At 47.2% G+C, this 12,702-nt stretch overlaps 6 protein-coding genes across 6 annotated transcripts; 4 read left to right on the forward strand and 2 right to left on the reverse strand.

Annotated features, from left to right (window-relative positions):
- The first annotated feature begins 267 nt into the window (after positions 1 to 267).
- Positions 268 to 2,144, forward strand: F4813DRAFT_345548 (uncharacterized protein). The gene is made up of 4 exons (XM_049241769.1): positions 268 to 439; positions 512 to 1,089; positions 1,146 to 1,265; positions 1,327 to 2,144. Exons 2-4 carry the CDS (start codon positions 828 to 830, stop codon positions 1,752 to 1,754), a joined length of 810 nt encoding a protein of 269 aa, XP_049103688.1. The 5' UTR covers positions 268 to 439; positions 512 to 827; the 3' UTR covers positions 1,755 to 2,144.
- A 1,261-nt stretch (positions 2,145 to 3,405) lies between these two features.
- On the forward strand, positions 3,406 to 5,393 carry F4813DRAFT_345551 (uncharacterized protein). The gene is made up of 3 exons (XM_049241770.1): positions 3,406 to 4,007; positions 4,077 to 5,256; positions 5,341 to 5,393. The coding sequence occupies exons 1-2, from the start codon at positions 3,758 to 3,760 to the stop codon at positions 4,862 to 4,864; spliced, it is 1,038 nt and encodes a 345-aa protein (XP_049103689.1). The 5' UTR covers positions 3,406 to 3,757; the 3' UTR covers positions 4,865 to 5,256; positions 5,341 to 5,393.
- Positions 5,394 to 5,494: 101 nt separating this feature from the next.
- Positions 5,495 to 6,693, reverse strand: F4813DRAFT_171223 (protein precursor). The gene is made up of 2 exons (XM_049239178.1): positions 6,134 to 6,693; positions 5,495 to 5,919 (listed from the first exon to the last, which is right to left on the reverse strand). Exon 1 carries the CDS (start codon positions 6,532 to 6,534, stop codon positions 6,163 to 6,165), a length of 372 nt encoding a protein of 123 aa, XP_049103690.1. The 5' UTR covers positions 6,535 to 6,693; the 3' UTR covers positions 5,495 to 5,919; positions 6,134 to 6,162.
- Positions 6,694 to 7,059: 366 nt separating this feature from the next.
- F4813DRAFT_345561 (ribosomal L28e family protein) lies at positions 7,060 to 8,234 on the forward strand. The gene is made up of 5 exons (XM_049241771.1): positions 7,060 to 7,310; positions 7,405 to 7,499; positions 7,571 to 7,594; positions 7,661 to 7,785; positions 7,859 to 8,234. The coding sequence occupies exons 1-5, from the start codon at positions 7,265 to 7,267 to the stop codon at positions 8,031 to 8,033; spliced, it is 465 nt and encodes a 154-aa protein (XP_049103691.1). The 5' UTR covers positions 7,060 to 7,264; the 3' UTR covers positions 8,034 to 8,234.
- A 618-nt stretch (positions 8,235 to 8,852) lies between these two features.
- On the forward strand, positions 8,853 to 11,334 carry F4813DRAFT_171291 (malate dehydrogenase). The gene is made up of 9 exons (XM_049239179.1): positions 8,853 to 9,360; positions 9,513 to 9,580; positions 9,640 to 9,671; positions 9,732 to 9,842; positions 9,904 to 9,991; positions 10,050 to 10,512; positions 10,574 to 10,718; positions 10,769 to 10,905; positions 11,092 to 11,334. The coding sequence occupies exons 2-9, from the start codon at positions 9,568 to 9,570 to the stop codon at positions 11,096 to 11,098; spliced, it is 996 nt and encodes a 331-aa protein (XP_049103692.1). The 5' UTR covers positions 8,853 to 9,360; positions 9,513 to 9,567; the 3' UTR covers positions 11,099 to 11,334.
- Positions 11,335 to 11,476: 142 nt separating this feature from the next.
- On the reverse strand, positions 11,477 to 12,510 carry F4813DRAFT_171325 (transport protein particle component). The gene is made up of 3 exons (XM_049239180.1): positions 12,093 to 12,510; positions 11,813 to 12,020; positions 11,477 to 11,722 (listed from the first exon to the last, which is right to left on the reverse strand). Exons 1-3 carry the CDS (start codon positions 12,386 to 12,388, stop codon positions 11,591 to 11,593), a joined length of 636 nt encoding a protein of 211 aa, XP_049103693.1. The 5' UTR covers positions 12,389 to 12,510; the 3' UTR covers positions 11,477 to 11,590.
- Between the last annotated feature and the right edge of the window lie 192 nt (positions 12,511 to 12,702).

Raw genomic sequence — 12,702 nt, forward strand, 5'->3', positions numbered from 1 at the left:
GAGCGTTGTAAAGTTATATTTCGCCATTGCTTCAATCTCTCGACTGATATAACGAAGGCGTTGGTTTTCCGAGTCGAGTGTCACATGCGTGAAATTTAGTTACATAGGATAGGAATTGTTACTAAATTCCCTTGTCGTATGTTACGACAAACCATAGTGGTCAGTCGGGTCATCCTATCGTACGACTAGATAGCTATTGATATTCAGACTGGACCCATGTTGAATTCGAAGTTGTATGTGGTACATATGTACATAAATAGGGGCTTGCTAGGGGAAACGGCTTAGCTTGAATCTTGAGCCGCAAGCTATAGAACTTATAGAACTTATGTATTTGCACATATGGTCCGTGCACATTCTCCATAACCCCAGAACAAGCTTCGTGTCAGCTCATCGCGTTTCATGTCCTTGTTAGAGGACGCTACTAAGGAGATCCTCTCGTCCTGTTTGGTCAATAAAGCGCTACTATGTAACATTTTGAAGCATTCTGAGACGCCGATGCTGTAATAACTCACGATAGGTATAATATATTCCCTTCGTATTGTCAACTAAGGAAGATCCTCTGCACGTATCGAGAATCATTCAAGGGTCTCTGCTTTGGAAAGCAGCTCCTAGCGACTTGGCCCATCGTAGATCTCCCCTGACTTTTTCGACAGGGCTGTAAGATGATATCCTCTTTATTTATGATTGCCTTTCTCGTTTCAACTCCTTCTCTTCTTGTTTAACCTTTTTTGCCTTCTGTTTGATGTAAAATCATTGCCATTCGTTTCTTCGCACCAGGTGTGCCTTTTTATTACTATCATTATTATTGTTGTTGTTATTAAATCAACATGTCAAAAGCATACCAGACAGTCGCTCCGGACGAAGAGCCTTTTCTTGCTAAGGAAGAAGGGGAAGTAGATGATGAGCAATGGACGGAGAACAGACAGAGCAAATCTATACTGGACCGTCTTAAAAGATTGAGTCCACATTGGGCTTGGATTTGTCATGCTATTCTATTATCACTTTCTGTAACATTTTTCGCGTTATCATTCTGCTCGAAGGCTTCAGAGACGACCGACGCGGAGTACACAGAAAAATACTCAGCCTGGTGTATGTTGAACCAATATCACGTCGTTTTTGGATCAAATATCTAACATCGTAAATAGCACCGGCTGCTAGTGCTGTGAAGTACGAGACGCAACATTTCGACTTGCCTCCTTTTACAGAAGGACCCTTCGTCGGCATGGGCGATGATGTGGATAAGGCATGGGATGAGATTTCAGCTAGTACGTTCTAGAAATGACATCTAAAACTTAGAAGCAAACAAATATCTAACAGGAACTATAGTCGGTGACACGATGATATCCCGCGACGAGATGGTAAAACTAGGTCTGAACCCCGATACCTCCCTTGCCATCACGGACCCAAGAGATGGGAAGCCGGGCTATCGGGTCGCGATCGAGGTCTTCCATCAATTGCATTGCTTGAATTTACTGCGACAGAACATATATAAAGAGTACTATTCACCATTAGGAGGAGATACGTCCGATGCGCCCCAGGATCTGACGGGCCACCTTGACCACTGCATCGACGCACTGCGACAATTCGTCATGTGTCAGGGCGACATCGGTGTCTTCAGCTTCCACTTTCCGATGGGTGATGGAGACCCGTGGCCGAACTACAGTACGCCGCACACCTGCAGGAATTTCGACAGCATCCGACAATGGGCTGTCGACCATACAGTTCCAAGGGGACCTGACGAGCCGGAGCATTGAGATATCTTCTCCAAATAGATCTATATATATATATATATGTAATGACAAGCTATTGAATGAGCGATTTTATTCTAAATATATTATGAAGACCGAGTGTCGAAGCTGGCTTGAAATATTCGTCTTATAACGTCCTATAATGTCCTATAATGAATGTGAGACAACTGCCGTAAACCGTAATGAGCCACATTATGCAAACATGACCGTGGTTTTCGGGGTGGCAGAATCACTTGATATTTGAGGTTTAATTGAAGAGCGAGCTGTCATCAGAAAGTTCGCCCCGTACCTTGGTTGTCTCAATGGTGTATTGAATATAACTGAATATACCATGCAGATACATAGATAACATTGCAGAACCGGAGTGACGCCGGCGGTGCAATAACGAAATAGGACCTTCACGTGCGGATCAGTACGTAAATACATCGCAATGCGAATACGAGAGTGGGTCATAAGAAAAGCCGTTAGGGCAGAATGAAAAGCGGGTCGTTTGCCATTTCCGCCTTATCAGATCGAAAACGATGAGCCGATTTGCAGCTTTTTTACGCCAGGTTTGCAGCTAAAGAGGCCAACAGCCTATTACGTATGGCGAGAGAGTGGGGAAGATTAAGTTACCGCTACTCTATTCAGAACCCAGGGTTCTGGAGACCCGGAACCTTGACATTCCAGTGGTGTCATGCATTTGACGAATCAGGGGGCGAGTTGCATCGCGCTCATCGACTCCTATTTCCTCCTTTTTTGGAATATCAAATTTGCTACTTTGTATGTACTGATGACATCTTGAATTTTGGAGTCTACAGCTTATCCCAAAGTCATTCTTGACCATCAACCCAAAGTCTAACCCGATTTGGCAAAGGCTAGGACTTTGGATCCAATATTCTGATTGGTTGTATTTGACGGGGTCTGTTTTGGGGTAAGTTAAAAGGGAGGGATACGGCATCCCTTTAGATACGGTACCTCGGTAATAATAAAGATGAGTTAATTAATTATATAATAAGGTTTTATTAAGGTTTTATACTTTTTAATATATAGGTTATTAAAATGTTTAAGATTATTTAATGGAGATGTGTTATATAATTAATACGTATTAAATAAGCGTTATATAAGGTTTAATTTATTATATTTTTAATGATTTAATTAATTAAAGTAAAATTGTAAAAACGTGTATTATATTACTATTTTATATAAGATTAAAGATTTTTTAAATTATTTAATATAATTAATAAATTAATTTAATTTAAAATATTTTAATATTTTTTTATTATTTAAATTATTAATAATTTAATTTTAATTTAAAAAAAGTTTTTAATTATTTTTAATTATTATTAATATATATTTTTTATTTTATAATTATTTTATTATTTAATTCTTATAACTATTTTATTTATAAAAGATCTTTAATATTTATTAAGGTTAATTAAATTTTAAATTATTTATATAAATTTTTATAAAGCTATATATACTTAATTGGGTTAGACTTTAGGTTGATGGTCAAGGATAACTTTGGGATAAGCTGCGCCTTTTGAATTTTGACATCCGAATGGGCCGATGCAAGTCGAAAGATGAAAGACGAAGTGGTTCGACGCTAAAGAATAGTTTTTAGGGAATAAAAGCAGAACAGTTTCCCTCGTAAAGAAGTTTATTCTTTCTTGTATCACTTCCATATAAAACCTTGTCTCACTAAGGGAGTGATTACCTCACTACTACCCCTTTTTTTATTGGCGACAAAAGTTTATCGATTGCGCTTCTAGTCAGGAACGGAGGGACCCACTATTACTTGCTCCGATTTAGTCTATCTAAAACCCGAGCTCAAGCCTAGTAAATTCCCAATCCGTAATCAAGAACCGAGCCATCCCCACGCCGCGGCTCGCGAAATTACATATCAAAGCCGACCCTAGGCCGTAGGAAGATCAACAAATTTTTCCCTTTTATTTGTTGCCATCGCCCTCGCTTCTGCGGTTCTTCCTAATTCTTGCGCGTCCATTCTTTGCATTCCGATCGTTTTCAAGATGGATGTCGTGCTTGAAATCGCAGATACCTTCGCGGGAGACTACCTTTACTCCAAACTGCTTCCATTACAGCCGGTTACTCCCCACGATCTCCCAGATGTCGGTGCCAACTCTACCCAGGCTCTGTCGTCATGGCAGTTCAAGTCGGCGAACCCTTATTTTCAATTCGAACCCAGCCAATATGCATACATGAGCGCCTGGGATAGAGATAACCCGTATCGCCAAAGTACTTCGCTATTCCTCATCACATGGTATGTGAACCTTCTCTGCATTGGGTGCATCGTCTATGACTACCTAAGTTAGTGCTAATGTGACATTAGGATCTTTGGCTTCGTGCTATACTTCCTGTTTTCGACACTTTCCTACATCTTCATCTTCGATAAGAAGACATTTAACCACCCCAAGTATCTTAAGAACCAGGTACGGCTTGAGATCAAACAGACCATGAGGTCGATGCCCATCATGTCGGCCCTGACCGTCCCCTTCTGGCTTCTCGACGTTCGTGGTCTCACCAAGCTATACGACACTCCTGCCGACGGACCTGGTATGTGGTACGAGATCTTGCAGTACCCCTTTTTCATCTTGTTCACCGACGCCTGCATCTACTTGATCCACCGTGGCCTACATCACCCGTTGATCTACAAGTACCTGCACAAGCCTCACCACAAGTGGATCATGCCTACTCCCTACGCTTCCTACGCTTTCCACCCCGTCGACGGCTGGTCGCAATCGCTCCCGTACCACATGTTCCCCTTGTTGTTCCCGTTGAACAAGTTTGCCTCTGTTGCCGCCTTCGTCTTCATCAACTTCTGGACTATCATGATCCACGACGGCGAGTACATGGCCAACAGCCCCGTTATCAATGGTGCCGCCTGCCACACGATGCATCATCTGTACTTCAACTACAACTATGGCCAATATACCACCTTATGGGATAGGCTAGGCCAGAGCTACCGCAAGCCCGACCCCGACCTATTCCAGAAGGAGAAGAAGATGGGCGAGGCGCAATGGAAAGCCCAGGTCAACGAGATGGAAAAGATCGTCAAGGAGGTCGAGGGCGAAGATGACCGCAGCTACGACGCCGGAAAGGTCAAGAAGAATAACTAGACACTTCGACTCTTGTCTAGATGCGATGCCTTGTTTTCGTCGATGCGCAAGAACCAGTTGTCCAGAGATAACTGGAAGGGACGCCTTGCCTTTTTGATGTAAAAAGAACGAGCGTAATGTTGTGCGATACGGAGATTTAATTAGTGCTAGTGGCACAACAGAGTATTGTATATAGTTGGCAGAATGCTGGGCCTCTAATAATGTGACGGCGTTGGGGATATCCAGAAAAGAGGATTCGGAATGTATTCTATTCCGACTCAACTCGAAGCCGAGTTGCGAGCCTCGTAGATGGAAAGAAGAGGCGACTCTTGTCCCGTCGTTACCTCGATAAAATAATGGATTGATGGATATACTACATACATATATAATGACCCAAATAAACCTAATGTTTTCTACGAAACTTTTTAGTTTGAATCAATGACGTTGGTTGTACGTGGTGTGAATTTAGATGATTGGATAATGCTGGGAGTACATACGTATGACCGTTATGGTGAGACTTCGATGTAGCATTGAAGGTTATATTCATGAGAGTTCCATATATATCGGTACTTGGGTCCAAGGGTGGTACAGCTTTAGTGCTTTAACCTAGTAGTTCTATCTTCGTCCTACGAGACCGAAAGAGGACTACAGGATGAGCAAGGATTGATAAAAGTTACCTATGGCACGTTTAACTCACTTATGGTTCGAGGATACACAAGGCTAGCTGAGATGCGCATACATGTTAGGTATATCAGGTTGGGTACCTAGGTACATATGTAGGCATTGGGTAACTTGTGTAAACTTTGATAGACTTCGATATTGTATTGAAGTAAGGAAATTGTGATAGGCTGTAGATTTCGAACGATCCATTACCGTCCTCCGTAGTCGTACTAGACCACTGCATAGTAAAATGACCTGATAGCTTCAATACGAAACTCCCTTCCCCGTCCTAGAATACATCTGAGCAGACGATACTAATAGCACAATTGAGTCATGCTGAATACCGAGCCAAGGATGCTTCTCCTACTAGGTACGGTGAAGTGTACTAGTATATCCCCACTAACGAATAAGCCCGTGCCCGCAAACGCCGTCGCAAAATGAAGAAAAACGCGCGAACGCCCATCGCGATGAATAAAGGTTGGTCCGTAGCCCTATCCCACCTACCATCCGTCCATCTCCAATGTCTACTCTGGCAACCGACCAGCCTAAGACTCCCACCTGTACTCTCAGAAACCTATAAATATACACACACCTAGGTCCTTACACCTATAGGGCGGACACGGTCGTCGCGAACCAGCGGGGTATACAATCGCACACGCTCATGAGAAACTGACGAACTTGGGGTCCTTTGGCCTCCCATCCGCGGCAATACCATTTGCGCTGAATCGCTGCTCCATATAGATCCTGCGCGCCTCGTCGAAGCGCATGCGCCTCTTCTTCATAATCGCAAGAATCTGGGCTTTCGCCTCGTCGTCAAGACCGGCGCGGGCATCGCCCCCTTCTACGTTGGCGCCTAGATCGAAAGTATTGCTCGACAGGCCCGCTTCGATGTCGCCTGCGAACGAGCCGGAGAGGTGCGAGTACAGGTGCGAGCGCCCGGGGGAAAACGATACCCAGTAGTTCCGGGTTAGGTAGAGGATCGTGCCGGTGACGAGCACGAGGAAGGTTATGGAGTAGAGGAAGTATGACATTTTTTTTTTTTGATCTCGAGAGGGGTATTTAGGTAGATCGGATTCGTTGCGCAGATGGGAGTAAAGACACTTGGTGGCGTTGGGTTGAACTCGTGCGCGAGGATAGATGGTATCACAGTGGGCAGATTGAATTGAGGCAGCCGATAAGTGGTGGTGGTGGGTGGTTAGAAAGCCACAGTTTCAGAAGTAAAGGGTTTGGTGGCTAGAAAGTCGAAGAAACACACGGGAAAGAAAACAAGAAAAAGGAAGAGAGTGAATGAAGATTGCAATCGCAAAAAAAAAACGATTTAGAAGAAGTAAGCAAATGGGTATCGTGATTTTAATTACGCGTAGGCCATCGGAAGAGACGGTCTTTCTCGCAATCGAAAGCAAGTCCGAAGTTGTTAGTGGAATGGGGAGGGTGGATCGTAGGGCCCGGCTGTCTTAACCGGACTGACGACAGAACTGCAGGTGGGAAATGCAGCCAATTAAAGCTGAGTGGGTGTTGGAGGCGCAGACTTGACGAGACATGGGACACGTAAGATGCACGAGCCACATATTTTAAGTACATACATATCTAAGTATAGACGCTAATACCGATACGGCCAATTAAGCGACTCCCACACTCGACCATTTGCGCCTGTGAACTTTTCGAAATCGTACAAGGTCGTCACGATAGAGCAGCTAGGTACTCTGGACCATTGAACCCTCCTCATCCCCGCGAATCTCACGATCTCGACCTTCATACAAAATGGCCACCAATAACGTCTCCGCAGACCTCGTCTGGGAACTTGTCCGTAAGTTCTAGGCCTAGTTTACGAGCTCGATGGACTGGGCTAGGTTTTGAGTGGTAGAGTAGAGGCTAATGCTATATAATTTTATCGTGCACAGGCAGCAACAACTCCTACCTCGTCAAGCGCAAGGAGTCTGGCGGCATTCAGTTCTCCCGCGACCCTCTTAACTTGACCAACCTCCACAGCCGCAAGGTAAGGGATCTAACTACGAGTTTGGAAGTTGTGTGTTGAAACCAGGAAGATTTAGCTAACACAGGGACTAGTATGCCGGATTCGTGAACACCAAGGTATGAACACAGCAGCGATTATAACACGACTCGATATTTCAATGAGACTCACGATTAGAACATTAGGCTATCGGCGTCCAGCCCGCGGAGAAGAACGGCGTTAAGGTCATCAGCAAGAAGGAGTCGGCTGTTCAGCAGCCTGCTAAGTCTACCACTGAGGTCACCCACAGCGGCGGCCAGGCTACACGGAAGTTAGTTTCTCTTGGATATCTACGTCCTGCCGGTTGATGGCAACCTGGTTCACTAACACGCGCAACTACGCAGGATCTACAAGACCGTTGCCAACAAGACTGCCAAGTCCGGCTACCGACCCGACCTCCGCGAGGCCGCCGTCTCCCGCGTCTCTGCCGTCCGCCAGTCCCAGCGGGAACCCAAGCCCACCCCCGAGAAGAAGCCTCGAGGCGCCAAGGCTAAGAAGGCTGCCGCCGCGGAGTCGTAAGCTCCTTATAGACAAGGAGAGGGGATGGATGGAATAACTAGGTAACGACTACAGAGATAAGGCCGGCCGGTAAATAAGGCATATGCATTTTTAATAGTCAATCCAAATTCCAAAGGCGTCTGAGGAAAGAAATCCTTCAACGAAAAATGCTTCCTATTTTGTGTGATTCGAAACTTATCTCGCATGCTTCCCGGCACACATTCCCCAGAGAAAATGAATGGGACAAGATGGCACCAGTCTAATCCGGTATGACTACCCGGGCAATCCTACCTTAGCCGCGCTGGTGGCGCCTCGGCGGGAGCGGTGTGTGCAGCAGCAAGCAAACCCGACCCCATACGTGTGTAGTACATGCAGATATGGGTTGAGTTATTTAACGCCTACGATGTTGTTACAAACTAATATGCGTGCCTGTATGTAGCTACATGTAAGGTAAGGCTTTATCTTGGCAGCCAACTCAGGGGTAAGCCGGGAGACTTCGCGCTATTAATGACGAGCAAATTGTCCGTCGGCGAGTCTTTTTCTCGTGTGAAGCCGTAAAAGAATAAAAAAGGCCAAGGCCATCAAAACTTGAATGGAGTTGATTTTAACCCGTCCGGCCTTGCCCGATACCGAGAAGCGAACCTCGGGAAATGGCTATGATGTCAACTGCCACAAGCAATATATGAAAACTCCATTCCGGACAATAGCCTCGGGTTAGAGGAACAAAGGACTAACGCTAGGCCAGCTCTGTACCTAGGAAGACAAGAACACCGACGATAGGTGGCCTTGAGGGATCACGAATGACAGGTAGTAAGATGTTGAGTATTTCGCAGTTTTGCAGTTTTGTAGTTTTGTAGTTTCGCAGTTAATTCATAGTATCATCGGACATAGCATCAATGTACCTAAGTCGACCCTTGCCATCAGCTCCGCCGACCTGAGATGCCCAGAAAACAAAACCTCCATGCATGTGGTTTCAGCATGTACCTAACCTAGGTCCAATGTTGCTTGCTATACGGCGGAAGAGCCAAATGGGTTACAAGCTCGCCTGCCGGGAATGAGATGACAAATAACCAATTAAAGAAGGAACATTGCTTCGGCTTTCAAACGTGATTGGCTCCTGCAGGCGCGGGATTATGTGAATGCTTTTTTGTTCTTGGTGGGATAGCAAGAATGCAATACATAGTAAAAGGTAGGCACGATGGAGATGGTGGGGGTAGCGCCAAACAGCAATAAAGCTAAAGTGGATTCCTCCCTCTACATCACGTCCTTCTGCCCCGCCTTCTTGCGTATCAACTCAACTTTCCCGATTTCATCATCCCGGAAGCTCTACATACATAAAAGCACCAGGGTGAGTAGCAGCCTCTCTTCCTACCTGATCCTACATGTTGTTCACTTCCACAACCACAATTGTTTAAATCCTAAATCCTAAATCTCTCTTCCTGGAGAACTTGCCGACTTGATTTATCCTGCCTGGAGCTGGAGATACTAACACACGTATTCGGTGTCTTAGTCCTTGAACCAATTACCCCACCTCAACAACTTATAAATCGCGACCATGGTTAAAGCTGGTATGAAGCATCATGTCCGGACCCAAGTCTAAGGAGGGCTAATACTAATGAGCGATTAGTTGTTGCCGGCGCTTCTGGCGGTATTGGCCAGGTTTGTTATTCATCGTTCTGAATATAATAAAGCGAGAGCCTTAAAGCTAACAAAGCACAGCCCCTGTCCCTCCTTCTCAAGCTCTCTCCCCTCGTTGACGAGCTTGCCCTCTACGATGTCGTGAACACCCCCGGCGTCGCTACCGACCTCTCCCACATTTCCTCGACTGCTGTGAGCAACCACTCCCAACGTAGAATATCATGATAATCGTGAAGCCTAACACAATAAATAGAAAGTCACGGGCTACCTGCCCAAGGACGACGGCGGAAAGCTTGCATTCAAGGATGCGGACATCATCGTCATCCCCGCCGGCATTCCCCGTGAGTCTTTAAATATTACCTCAAAATCCATGCAACTTAATAGCTCACATAATTGCAGGCAAGCCCGGCATGACCCGTGACGACCTCTTCAACATCAACGCTGGAATCGTCAAGGGCCTGATCGAGATTGCTGCTGAGGTCGCCCCCAAGGCCTACATCCTAGTCATCTCTAACCCCGTCAACTCCACCGTCCCCATCGCCGCTGAAGTTCTAAAGGCGAAGGGTGTTTTCAACCCCCAGAGACTGTTCGGTGTCACCACCCTCGACATTGTCCGTGCCGAGACCTTCGTTGCCGAAATTGCTGGCAAGAAGACTGGCTCTGAACTGACCGTCCCCGTCGTTGGTGGACACTCTGGCGAGACCATTGTCCCTCTCTTTAGCAAGGTTAGCCCTAGCGTGTCGATCCCCGATGACAAGTACGATGCTCTCGTCAACCGTGTCCAGTTCGGCGGTGACGAGGTTGTCAAGGCCAAGGATGGTGCTGGTTCCGCTACCTTGTCCATGGCTTTCGCTGGATACCGGTAAGATCTGTCTTTCTTATCTCTAGGGAGCAATAGGGAACAAACGCTGACAATACTTTAGCTTCGCGGAGAAGGTATTGAAGGCTATTAACGGAGAGAAGGGCCTTGTCGAACCCAGCTTTGTCTACCTCAAGGGCATCCCAGGTGGTGAAGAGATTGCTCAGGCCACTGGCCTGGAGTTCTTCTCTGCGCCCGTTGAACTCGGAGTACGTATTTTCTCAGTCGTATTGGCAAAATTATGCTAACCGTCCCATAGCCCAACGGTGCCGAAAAGATCATCAACCCTCTTGCTGGCATTACCGAGAAGGAGAAGTCTCTGGTAGACGTCGCCATCCAAGGCCTGAAGACCAACATCGAGAAGGGCATCAGCTTCGCTCACAACCCCCCTCAAAAGTAATTCCCCCCTTGATTTACCCCCGGATGAATTTGCCTCGCTCATGGAGCCTGGCGCGGCTACTATGTAATGTGTTTAGCACATAAACATCTTGCCCACGGGTTTGGCATGTTTTATAGAAAAAGTCAAACCAGACAGTTGAGCGATAATTGAGATCGAGTAACTGATCCTATCTGATTGCATAGGTTGTAAGAATGACGTAGTCGCCCTGATTAGAGCCAGTTCATGTCTCTCTACCGTGTCCGTGTCCAGCCAGGTCCGTTTAAGAATATTTGGAGGAATCTCGGAAATTAATACCGGTAAAGGGGGTTCGCTTAGAGAGGTATGCGCTGGGGGGGAACTGGATAAGGTAGAATTTTCTGTTGGCGGGATGGGACGGAAGGGGTTTGAGGGGGAGGGGGGAAGGGGAAGGGGCATATTAGGTACGGGGTGGAACTCTGCGATGCTTAGAAACATGATTTGTAGATATCAACAACAGTAACAGACCAAACACCTAAACGCCGTTACTTCTAAATGCTAGATCACACCATGCCTTTCCTCTCTTTTACGCCGCCGCGCCTCTAAAATTCCGGCATGACGAATCCTGCCTTACGTAGACAGTCGGCGTGCCAAGAGATAATTCTGCCATGTAGTAAGTAGACCAAGTCCAGGCAGGGTGGTTAGGTTAAGTCAAGTAACGAGATCTCATTGCTTGGCAGGCACGGTCTTGATCTGGAAAACGGCGCCGGGAAGCTCGTTGGTCTCGGCCTGGACGGTGGCGGCGATGCCCATGGCGGCGAGGGCGCCGCGGACGATGCCGCAAGGGAACCACAGGAACTACGGATGTGTTAGAACGGAAGATCTTCGGGGGATGATGTAGAAGGGGGGTGGATAGGATAGGATAGGGTAGGTAGAGTAAATACTCACAGGCTGGGCCCTCACGACGGCGTGGCCGCCGGCATCGGCGCTCATGCGCGAAAGGGGGCGGAAGGCGTTGTCGGTCAGGACGTAGACGCCGCGGTGGTTGGTCTTGAGGTTGTCGACTTGCTTCTTGAAGACCAGCATCCACAGGTCCTTGCATATGAACTTGATGGCGTCGAGGGTGTCGTTGAAGCGTGGGCGGTCGCGGGAGAAGCTGTGGGATGGTGTTTAGTACCTAGGTAGTATCGTATGTATAGCAATAATAAGAGAAAAAGGAGAAACGAACCGCTCAACGAGCCCCAGCCCGACTCTGTACCCCAGCCCGTCCAGCCTGAAGAAAACCGCATCCCTCTCCTCGTCCTCATCCAACTTCTTCCCAGCCGTCCCCGCCTCCCCGCCATCAGCAGCAGCAGCAGCAGCAGCAGCAGCGGCGCCGGGCTCCGGCGCATCCAGCTCGTTCGCGACGCGGTACGCCATGGGCACCAGCTCGATCATCAGGAAGTCCAGGCACGAGGTGCTCAGGAACGAGGCGCTCGGGTCCGAGGCGTTGAAGGGCGGGAGGGGTTGGTCGAACGACGACATGGCGGGGTTCCTCTTGTCCTTCTTTTCTCTCCTCTTCGATATATACTACTACCTACCCTCTTACGCCTTCTGTCCCGAGAAGACCCGCGGTATAAGCGCAAGCAGAGGCGGCAGTCGTAAGGTGCGTAATGAAGTGTAGATGCTCGCAGCGTTCGAGATGCAATCTTCCGCGGCGCATTGGTGGTTTAACAGTGTGGGTGGGTGGTTAGGCTGTCGTCACATGAACACTGTATTCTAATATTGCCTAGAGAGCCGTTGTGATCCGTCGTGATTTCGCTATTGCTTCGTGGTATGTGGTACGTGGTACGTAGAGA

The sequence above is a fragment of the Daldinia decipiens genome (genome assembly GCF_022478715.1).
Source record: "Daldinia decipiens strain CBS 113046 unplaced genomic scaffold F4813scaffold_3, whole genome shotgun sequence".
Classification (NCBI taxonomy): Eukaryota; Fungi; Ascomycota; class Sordariomycetes; order Xylariales; family Hypoxylaceae; genus Daldinia; species Daldinia decipiens.

Coding starts and splice junctions, on each gene's coding strand:
- F4813DRAFT_345548 (XM_049241769.1), top strand. CDS start 828: ATGTCAAAAGCATACCAGACAGTCGCTCCGGACGAAGAGCCTTTTCTT. Junction 1,090..1,145: donor AGAAAAATACTCAGCCTGGT/GTATGTTGAACC, acceptor CATCGTAAATAG/CACCGGCTGCTAGTGCTGTG. Junction 1,266..1,326: donor ATGGGATGAGATTTCAGCTA/GTACGTTCTAGA, acceptor CAGGAACTATAG/TCGGTGACACGATGATATCC.
- F4813DRAFT_345551 (XM_049241770.1), top strand. CDS start 3,758: ATGGATGTCGTGCTTGAAATCGCAGATACCTTCGCGGGAGACTACCTT. Junction 4,008..4,076: donor TTCGCTATTCCTCATCACAT/GGTATGTGAACC, acceptor AATGTGACATTA/GGATCTTTGGCTTCGTGCTA.
- F4813DRAFT_171223 (XM_049239178.1), bottom strand. CDS start 6,534: ATGTCATACTTCCTCTACTCCATAACCTTCCTCGTGCTCGTCACCGGC.
- F4813DRAFT_345561 (XM_049241771.1), top strand. CDS start 7,265: ATGGCCACCAATAACGTCTCCGCAGACCTCGTCTGGGAACTTGTCC. Junction 7,500..7,570: donor CCAACCTCCACAGCCGCAAG/GTAAGGGATCTA, acceptor CACAGGGACTAG/TATGCCGGATTCGTGAACAC. Junction 7,786..7,858: donor GGCGGCCAGGCTACACGGAA/GTTAGTTTCTCT, acceptor GCAACTACGCAG/GATCTACAAGACCGTTGCCA.
- F4813DRAFT_171291 (XM_049239179.1), top strand. Junction 9,843..9,903: donor CCCACATTTCCTCGACTGCT/GTGAGCAACCAC, acceptor CACAATAAATAG/AAAGTCACGGGCTACCTGCC. Junction 10,719..10,768: donor CTGCGCCCGTTGAACTCGGA/GTACGTATTTTC, acceptor ACCGTCCCATAG/CCCAACGGTGCCGAAAAGAT.
- F4813DRAFT_171325 (XM_049239180.1), bottom strand. CDS start 12,388: ATGTCGTCGTTCGACCAACCCCTCCCGCCCTTCAACGCCTCGGACCCG. Junction 12,021..12,092: donor GGGCTGGGGCTCGTTGAGCG/GTTCGTTTCTCC, acceptor ACCATCCCACAG/CTTCTCCCGCGACCGCCCAC. Junction 11,723..11,812: donor CCGTCGTGAGGGCCCAGCCT/GTGAGTATTTAC, acceptor ACACATCCGTAG/TTCCTGTGGTTCCCTTGCGG.